The 10,555-nt window shown below is 40.2% G+C and overlaps 1 protein-coding gene across 1 annotated transcript; it reads left to right on the forward strand.

The window, feature by feature from the left end:
• Positions 1-2,255: 2,255 nt before the first annotated feature.
• On the forward strand, positions 2,256-3,935 carry LOC143852388 (uncharacterized). The gene has a single exon (XM_077361770.1). It carries the CDS (start codon positions 2,256-2,258, stop codon positions 3,933-3,935), a length of 1,680 nt encoding a protein of 559 aa, XP_077217885.1.
• The last annotated feature ends 6,620 nt before the right edge of the window (positions 3,936-10,555 follow it).

Below are 10,555 nucleotides of genomic sequence, written 5' to 3' on the forward strand. Positions count from 1 at the left end.
TTATCCCTTCCTATCTTTGTGTCAGGTTTGATTATGGCGAACATTTTGTTGGATAACTGGATAGCCGATGCAATTAAAGCTCTTCCGCGTGAACAGTCACAGAGAAATATGGCTGATCATTTCATCAATTCGTTCACTCATTTGAACAGTCGGGATATAAATTGGAAGTTTCTCCAAGCAGCTGCTGGACTTTGGGATCCTGTTCTTCATGTCTTCCGATTTGGCCGTTTTGAACTCTGTCCCATATTTGAGGACTGGTGTACCTTGCTAGAACTCCCATCTGAGGGACTCTGGATTAAGCCTTCAAGAATAGAATCCCCTCATAATCTGTTTTGCAAACTATTCAAAAATGAAACTGTGGATGCTCTGCCGTGTCTAACAGATAAGTGCGTAAAAATCCAAGACCTGATTAAGCTTTTTTCCAAAAACGTCGATCCTACCAATTCTCGTTTTCAGGATTGTCGACGTAGCGCTTTAATCTTTATGGTCTTCGCACGTCACGTTCTTCGCGGAAACTCTCATGTTGCATCTTTGACCCTATTAAGAGTGGTAGATCAGATTAATAAGGCGAGGAATCATATACCCACCATGTTAGCAGAGACCTTCTTGAGATTAGACCTTATTGCTTCCCAAGAAGTCAAAGACAATTTCTATGGATGTGTTAAATTGCTATATGTTTGGCTTGGTGAGAAACTCCAAATTCTTCAGCGACAAAACCAAAATCCGTATACCCTGAAGAATTTCCATACATGGAAACCAATAGCCAATCAACCTCAGTCCATTGATGAATGGCGCAGTTGGTTGCAACATGTAGAGTGGAGCCAGTTTCGTTGGGTGAGTCATTCGTGCTTCCAAGTTTTCACTAGCACTTACCCACATCCGTTTGTTTACCTCATGGGTTTTGAGAAATCATCTTTTTATGCACCCATGCGATTTCTCCATCAGGTTACGAGAATTTTATGTCCTCCTGGAGCCGTAGTCCCTCCTCTTTGTGAAGATCTCACTCCTGATCTTATCAGATCCATTGTGGCTGCTTGGGGAAACAAAAATATGGAAAGGAGGTTCAGTTTATCATCCCAAGCCCGACGTGGAGAAATATCGGAAGAGCCTGCAAGCAGGAGAGCTCGGATCGAAGAGCCTTGAGATTCCATATCTGTTTTGTTATCTTGATTTCTGTATTTCCTTTTTAATTGTCAATCTGCTTATCCAAATTGTGATCAGAGATTAGTATTATCATCGGTTGTAATCACAGTTCGAAGTTTTATCAATGAAAGTGTGATTGTTTTTCTCATCTTTATTTGCTCAGAATGTCTTATTTCACTCATCATTCATTTAATCTAATATGTTCATTTCCATTCAGGATTCTGAAAGAGAGCAACCATCGCTCCATCAAAAGATAACTAGTCCAAACCTACCTGGTCTAGACCTTCCTCTGTTTCTAGACTTGTCCGTCATTTTGACTCACCTATATCATCCAGAGAATCTTTATCCCCTACACTTGAGTTACCTAACTCATCTGAGTCTGACCAAATGGCTGATTTGACTGATCCCATGGTGATCATTCAAGAAATGTTGAGAAACATGTCTCGAGATATCTCGGGATTGAAAGATGAAATGGCCATGTTAAAATCCCAGAATACTGACAAGACCTCTACTTCTAGAGCGCCTGTCATCCAGCCTACTCCTACTGTATTTCCTAACCCCAATAGACCTCATATTCCTCCTGAGGAGATTGACCTAGACGAGGATCAATATGCCGAAGAATATTGCGCTCCGCAGACGAATAGGAGGAGTTATTCAGTATGTGTCAGAAGATGGCCAAGGACATTGAAAACATGAAGTTCCAAGGGCCAAAGAGATTCGATATTTCTGAGTATTTTGAGACTCCGAGTGTTACTTTACCGCCGAAGTTCAAAGCACCAGATTATGATAGGTATGATGGCACTAGGTGCCCGAGAAACCATGTCAGATGGTTCATAATCCTCTCTCAGCAGCACGGGTTGAGTCGTGAACAAATGGCTCAGCTATTTCCCATGTCTCTCATAGGAATAGCTAAAAAGTGGTTTCTGAGGTTGAGGCCGGAAGAAACCAGAACTTTGGACGATATATCGAATCTGTTTGTCGAACCGTTTTCGATGGAGGAGGGGATAGAGATAACAAAGAGAGACCTGAAACAACTAAAGCAAGGTCCCCAAGAAACTTTCACGTTGTTTATCAGGCGCTAGAGGCGCCAATCAGCACAGTTAAGTCAGAGGATGCCAGAAGAAGATCAGATCAAATTGGTGATCAAAAGTCTGTCGCCACAGTACTTCCATTTTATAGCACCCCAGCACTATCCCAGTTTTGATCATTTGATAGAAACTGGCACTCAGACGGAGGACGTTATAGCTAAGGGCCTCAGGGCAAAGACACTGTCTGATGTGCGGGAAGGCAAGAGGCCTATGGCCCCACCTAAAGAGGTTCACACAATGAATTATTTTAAGCCGGCTTTTAGACCAGAGGTCAAGGCTGTTGCTGAGGTGGCCAGGCCAGTAAGGAAAAATGTTTTTAGGCAATTCGATCCACTCCCTTATCCTTTACCCATGATATTGAAAAAGCTGGTAAGGGATAAAAAGATAAAACTTTCGGATCTGAAACCTGTGCCAAATCCATTACCACCATACTGGAGGCTAGATCAGCATTGCGAGTATCACAGGAATTCAGGTCATTTGACTGAAAACTGTCTCGCCCTGAAGCATGCAATCCAAAATCTGATTGATAAGGATGAGCTCTCAATTAAAGGGCCGAATATTACTCAGAATCCTCTCCCGAATCATCGTGCTGCTCCTCCTCCTACAACAAATGCTATCTTTCTGGATGAGCCCGTCCTTGATCCCTCTACTCTTATATGTGCTATCATGTCGGATAACACATATGTTTTGGAGTTTGATGAGGAAGAACTTGAGGATGTGAAAGGGAAACAGCCCTATGTATTGTCATTCAGTGACAGCGAGATTGTTGAGTCCTCTTCATCTCGATCGTATATTCCTCATTATGATGACATGGGGAAAGGAAGGAAGACCGCGTACGTTTTAGGGATGGACGGCTTCGAACAAGAAGATGTTAGAGTTCCTTATGTTTTGAGTATGGATGACGATGAATTGTTGCTGTTAGATGATCAGTGTGACGAGATGCGTCACATGACCAGAGGAGGACGAGTCTTTAAACCTCCTGAGTTGAGCGCTGACAATCCGGCTGAGATTGCAAGGGCTATTGATGGCCAGAGGCAAAATAGACTCGTAGTAAGTGAAGAAGATGATAACCTTCTAAAGCAGTTGAAGAAAACCCAAGCAAACATCTCTGTTTGGGGTCTCTTGATGTCATCTTCAAAACACCGGAAAGTGGTGTTGAAAGAGCTAAACTCCGCTCAGGTATCTATTGAGATAACTCCTGACAAGCTTGTCAGCGTAGTTTACGTGGCTAGAGCAGCGAAAACTCTTTCATTCACGGACAGTGATTTGCCCCCAGAGGGGAAGGACCATACGAAGCCGCTCCGAATTACTATTGTTTGTATCAAAAAGAAGGTGCATGAGGTCCTTATTGATAATGGGTCTGCACTGAATGTATGCCCGCTCAGTACAGCGACTACTCTTGGTTTTGGACCTGAGAGTTTTGTCCCTTCTGACCAAGGTATTCTGGCTTATGATGGGACCAGAAGAGACGTGATCGGGACTCTAGTCACAGAGGTACAGATAGGAGGAGAAGAATTTGATATCGAATTCCAAGTGTTAGATATTAAAGCCTCCTTTTTGTTGCTCTTGGGGCGTCCCTGGTTACATAAAGTCGGAGCTGTCCCGTCCACCTTACATCAGAAATTGAAATTCATTCTGAACCATAAGGTGATCACTGTTAAGGGAGACCCAGATTTTGAAGTGGTCAGATTTCGCAGGAATTGACCCTGGGAAAGGAGGAAGATATTAGTTTGACTGGTTTCTCCTTGGAAGTGGCGACTATAACTATTAAAGAAGCAATGAATGAAGAGATCTTCTTCTTAAGTAGTACTAATTCGAACGTAGTCAGGATGATACGTCTACAGGGATATATCCCAAGGGCAGGACTTGGCAGAAACCATCAGGGTATGACTGAATGGCCAGTGTTCAAGACCTTTAATGGTTTGTTTAGACTTGGGTATGAACCGACCAAGGCAGAGGTCAAAGAAATGAAGCGCTACATGATGAAATGGGCAGAGTGTCGTCGCAGAGGTTTGGACTTGCCGATGGGACCATTTGATTTAAGAATGAATGGGTGTTTCCGTAAGGAATGAGCAAATTTTCCTTTCTGTGGCTTTACAGAAACTTGGATAGACGAGTCTACTGGGCAGAGACTTCCTGGGTTGGAGATTTTCTTTGATTGTGATTTAGATGATGAGCCGATAAGCTTACAGACCACTGAAATAGATTGTGCAGATGCAATGGAGCCGAATGCACTGAGCTCCCTTTTCCATGAGAGGTCACAGACTGTGGCCATGATCAGCAAGAGCCGGCTCGTACTAAATCCCACTCATCTTATCACCCCGGCTGAAGGACCTTTGACTAACTGGACCTCTCAGGTCCTACCTCAGGTTACTTTTCAGTCCTGTCATTCTCCTTCAAAAGAGTCAGTTGTTCATAGGTATGTGTCATTCTCTGAGTCTAATTCAGAGTTTTCCATTTCTAATGATTCTTTTAATGCAGGTACCGTAAATGTCAAGTCTATTTCTGAGGTCGGTGATGAGTCCATTTCACCTAGTGAAGTCAAGTTGGAGGTTGTTTCTGCTGATGGGCCTGGCGTTTCTTCTTTGCATATGTTTGAATCGGTTGATACTGATGTCAACCTATCATTTGAGTCTGTAAATACATTTCATGAGTCCATTGTAAAGCCTGATGTGGGCCATTTGTCATTGGATGTATTCAATTCTACTTTCAATGAAATAAAGGAGTTTTCTTCTGTGTATATTCCTGTTTCTGTTTCATCTATTGAATCTGCTTTAAAATCTGATAATAATAATGATAATCAAGACTCCCCCTCTGATGAGGATGCCGACGAAATTTCCCCTGAAATCAAACACATGATTCAACAGGAGGAGAGTCGCCGAGCAAAACCATTTGAAGAGGATATTGAAATCGTGAATATTGGTGATGAAACCTTAATTCGGGAAATAAGGATTGGCAAAACTTTATCTCCTGAGGAGCGCAAGGAATTAATCTCTTTACTTAAAGATGTAGACACCCCCATTTTGCTCCGCTTTAGTCAACGAAGAAGTTAGTGTGTCGCTGTCAGTTTCAGTGTTTTCCGTTCCCGTGTCCGTCCATTATGCTTTCTCGATCTTTTCAATCATTTCCGCCATGTTTCGCATTTTTCCGCTAAGTGTTGAGAGGGGTTATTCGCAAGAATCCAAGCAAGAGAGGATTAGGACCCATTTGGTGGGCCCGCATTGAGCATTTGAATTAAATTTGGATCGAGAAAGTTGGCCCATATAAGAAATATCAAGTTATCTGTGGAGTTTATCATGGATGTTAACAATCAAATTTTATAGGAATAAGTGTGCCCAACATGGAGTGGAGTTCACTAAGTTGAAGCAAGCGGACCCGCCTAAATTTTCAATGAATGGATCTCATGGAAAATTCGGCCAAGGAATAGGCCTGGCATTTGGTTGAGGGATTTAAAATGGAGTAGCCCACTAAATATGCGTGGGGCCCACCCAAGGTAGTTCAATCTTATTCTTCGGGGTCCGTATTGAAATCTAACGGAAAAGATTTATGGGCCACCAATTAAACAATATGGAGTGATTTAAGAGGTGGTGTAACCGATCCACATTGCAGCCTATCAATTGGACGGCCAAGATCAGCTTGCGACAATAAATTAGAAGAACGAATCATTTATTCGGTAGCCCATTGAAATGGATGGTTCGGATCATCCTATGAACGATCTATAAGGAATGATTTATTGAGCATATCCCATTAATGACTTGTTAATCGGGTGGTTCAGATTGTCCTATGGAGTGGGCCCACCATTTTCTTAAAATGATAGTAATAACAAGGCAAGATGTAGGAATTAGCCATACAACGTGGGACCCACTTGGGATATTGCCGAATTCAAGAAAGTGAATTCCCATTAAGTGTTGATTTCTATCTAAAGGGGATGGAAAGAAGGCATATACATAAGGTATTTTTTTGAAAGAGGCCACGATTGGAATCTTTGCATGAGGCAACCCACGAAATTCCTTTTTGGGGGAGGTGGCAGCATAAGGAAAGAAAAAAAAAGAAGCAATATATGTTATATACAAAGAGAATTGCTATGGGGGAGGAGAAATTTTCGATAATAAAAGAAAGAAAAAAAGGCAAGCTTGCATTTGGAAAAAGTAAGTTACGGTGGCTCACATCTAGAAAAAAGGAAAAAACAGAGCATGCTTTTTTTGAAGGAAAAACTCTCCATTTTTGGTCGGCAGATCCCTCAACAGAGGACGGGTTCTATTTTCTTCTTGGAGGAGATCTCTCTGGCTCAGATCTGATATAGCACTCTTGGCCCTTCTCATCTCAGAGAGGACAACGATCCCTCAGATTTCCTCTCTCTCATCTACACTCGGCAGAGAGGAAGAAAGAAAAAAAAAAAAAAAACTCTCTCGGACACTTTCTATCACCCTCTCTCTCGTCCTCTCAATTCTCCCGGGACTCCCACCCATTCTCCTGGTGATTCTCCTCCACGCTCATCATCCCTCTATCCCTTTGAACCCTATTATCCTTTATATTTTGATATATTAAAAAAAAAAAAAAACAAAGGAGCATAAAAAAAAACAGAGTATCGTAATACTCTGTTTTTTTTTTTTTTTTGCTCTCTCTCTCCCTCTCTCTCTCCATCTCTCTCTCTCTCTGTGTTTAACCACACTCTTTTCACACGGTCTTTAAACTCTACTTTCTCTGTGTTTTTTTAACTACACTCTTCTCTCACGGTTTTAAACTCTACTCTATCTCTTCTTTTTCTTTTATCACTCCCACCCTCATTTTCTCTTTATCCCTCTCTCTCAAACACTCTACGACTCTCACAATTCCCAATCACCCTTTCTCCTCCACCTCTCAATCTATCTTCTTCTCTCCCGTGGGTGACCGAACACTTCTAAGTGGGTTTTCCCCATCACATATTACACTTTGCCTTCAACTTCCTTATCTTATTGAAGACACCCCTCTCACTTGGAAACAGCCAAAGCTCTATTCTCCTCCGGGCGTGGATCGACTTCAAACATTGCAGCGGGATAGTGGGAAAAGCAAAGAAAAGAAAAACAAGGAAAAAGAAAAAGAAAAAGGAAAGAAAGCGGAGCGAATTGCACGTCGGTCAGATTTTTCAGATTTTTTGGCTCTCGGATTCGGCGAGGAACTCCATCACAGGTTGGTACACTGTTCTCGGATTTTTTCAGAATTATTTGGTATTTTTTTAGATTTTTGCATGATTTTTAAGCATTTAAATGAATTTAATTTAATATTAAATGTGTGTGCTTAAAATCATGATCTGCATGAGTGTTTCAATTCCGTTTCGTCTCAAAATTTAATACAATGATCTATCTAAATAGAGTAAAATAACTATCGGATCGGACATTGGATCAACGGTTTTTTTAGAATTTGAGTAAAGAGTAGAATTTTATGTAAAATAATGGCTGAGAAATTACGAAATTCGAAAAAATAGCCATCTCAGGATGATCTATTTTTTCGAATTTTAAAATTTTCTTGTGTTCATCACATCAGAACAAGGTTGGAGGACATTTTCCGGAGTCGTAATTTTCTCGAGAATCGTGTTTTAAAAATAGAAACTCTTCAAAAATATCTTTTTGACGAAACAAAATAAATTATATACTAAACGGATTCAAAAATTAATGAAATTTCCTGAGACAATAATATGTTACTGGTACATTCTACCATGAATTTTTGAGAATTTTTGGATTTGGTTTGGTATATTATTTTATGCTTTCTTTGAAAATTATCTGATTTTGGGAGAATTTTTACAGACATCAAATCAAAGATAAAATTCCCAAAATTTTTACAGTAGTCTTATATTCTATATTTCTAGTTGCTGTAAACTTTTCAATTCATTTGGATCTTTTTTCCTATGGGATGTAGTGTTAATTCATAATCTGGTCTGAAAATTGAAAAATCCAAAATTGATAGTCAATAGTTTCTAAAATTCATGAAAATATCACAGAATTCTATTTTTACTTATATCTTACTACTGTAGAAATTTCATTAAATTTCGATTTCTATTTCTAGTCGTTTCTGTGTTATTTTTGCAATCTGGTCAATTAATTGTTAAATCAAAATTAAATATGAGCTTAATGTAAAAAATCTGTAAAAATCTTTCAGTAAGCTACATCTCATCATATCTTGCTGCTGTAGAAGTTTCAACTCATTTCAAATTCGTTTGCAACAGTTTCACTTGCAAAATCACTCATATGGTTTAAAATTGATAAAATCCATTAAAATATTGAGATTAATTGAAATTCATCTGAAAATCTTTAAAGAATCTTAAATCTCTATCACATATTAATTCCTTAATCCATCAAAACAAAAATTTTAGGATTTTTAGATTTCCCTGAAAAAATGGCCAGCGCATCCATAATCGTATCCCTATTGCACTCGATCTTTGACAATTTGAATATTTAAGCTATAACACGTTGTTGGCTCCGAGGTTACTGTCCACGGAAATCCTGAGATATGCCAGGCAATAAGGTGCTATAACCTAAGTATTAAATTACACAAGGAAAGAGCGCACGATTCCCTTCCTTGGATGCTATTTTGGGCCGAAATTAGTGAACCCTAGAACCATTGGTAATCCTTAAATGTCCAGAAACTGAAAATCCTTGAAATTTGAAATTCATTAACTTCAAGAACTTGAATCAATTTGTCTCGAGTCTTTCGGAACCATTGGATTATGGTTTCCGATATAAGAACCATTAGTGCCCAACTTAGGAACACTTATGTCAGGTCGTGTCCTAGGTTTTAGGGAGTCTTAGGTTTTAGGGAGTCCTAGAGTTAGGAGTCCAACCTCATAACGGACGCTTGCTATGGATAGCAACCGTGCCATAGGTCTAGTTACACTAGTCACCCAATCTTTTCCTAAGACAAGCCTAGTAAACTAGGATGTAGGCTAACCTGCATTAGTCTAAGGAACGACTTGCATTTAGATAAAGAATCATATAGCATCTTAGATGAAATCCTAGGATAATAAAATCTTCAACTTGAATTAAATAACTTCTCCTAAAACTGTTGAAACAGTCAATCCCGTCTAGGTCGGTGTCTTAGTTGAGTTAGGCATAAGTAGCTTAGCTTAGGCGCACCGAACTACGTCGACTCTGATCCCAGTGAGGCTTGGGTACGTAGGCAGCTTGGATGTCTGATGGCATACCAACCGCGAGTCAGCTCCACAACAAATTGTGAGGTTTTGTATATTAATTTTCTTGTACATTCTTAATTAAAATATGTAGGATTTTCCTGAAATTAGAATTTTAGAAGAACTTTCACTTAGATTGAACTCAAACAAATTAAGAAATCAAGATACACATTTAAGATCTACATTGAAATTAGATCATAGGATGCATGTCACATAGTTTGCACACTAACAGAGAGTTGAATGAGCCATTTAAAATAAATTTAAAAGAGTTAAACTCTTGGAATTGAAGACCGATTATCGGGCAGGAATGGTGCATGTGGCGGATAACTCCCCATACCTTCCATTCTTGTAACCAGGTAGCGAGTCTAGATTTCTGGTTAATTATGGGTCCTAGATCCCACATCTAGGTGGCGACTCTGTCAGTCTCTTTTGTGTGGAATTCGGATTGCCTTAGTGATCCCAAGTTCACATAAAAGACGAATAAAAATCAATCATAAAAATACACACGCCAATCGCGTGGGTACGAGAGACCAAGAGAGAGCGTGGTGGCTCGCGCCCCACCCCTCTCGCGGGATCGGGTCCCACAAAAGAGTTCAAGGAAGTTTTTGCCTGGTCTTATGATGACATGCCGGGATTAAGTGAGGAGATTGTTCAGCACAAATTACCCTTAATCCCTGGCATTAATCCCAAGAAGCAAAAGCTCCGAAAGCTCAAAACTGAATGGGAGTTGAAAGTTTATGAAGAAGTCAAGAAGCTTCTAGAGGTGAAATTCATCCAAGTAGTTGAATACCCTGAATGGCTCGCTAATGTAGTACCGGTGCCTAAGAAGGACGGGAAGGTTCGAATGTGTGTCGATTGTCGGGACCTGAACAAGGCAAGTCCAAAAGATGATTTTCCATTGCCGAACATTGATCTCCTGGTAGATAATACGGCTGGACATGCACTGTTATCCTTTATGGATGGATTCTCGGGATATAACTAGATCAAGATGGCACCCGAGGACATGATGAAAACAGCGTTCATTACTCAGTGGGGTACTTACTGCTACAGAGTGATGCCGTTTGGTTTGAAGAATGCTGGTGCTACTTATCAGAGGGCAGCAACCACTCTTCTTCATGATATGATTCACAAAGAAGTCGAAGTCTATGTAGATAACATGATC

The sequence above is a fragment of the Tasmannia lanceolata genome, unplaced genomic scaffold (genome assembly GCF_043159265.1).
Source record: "Tasmannia lanceolata isolate RefF3 unplaced genomic scaffold, GAP_Taslan_0.1 ptg000019l, whole genome shotgun sequence".
Lineage (NCBI taxonomy): Eukaryota > Viridiplantae > Streptophyta > Magnoliopsida > Canellales > Winteraceae > Tasmannia > Tasmannia lanceolata.

Excerpts from the sequence above, each read along its gene's own strand:
- LOC143852388 (XM_077361770.1), top strand. The coding sequence starts at position 2,256 with ATGCCAGAAGAAGATCAGATCAAATTGGTGATCAAAAGTCTGTCGCCA.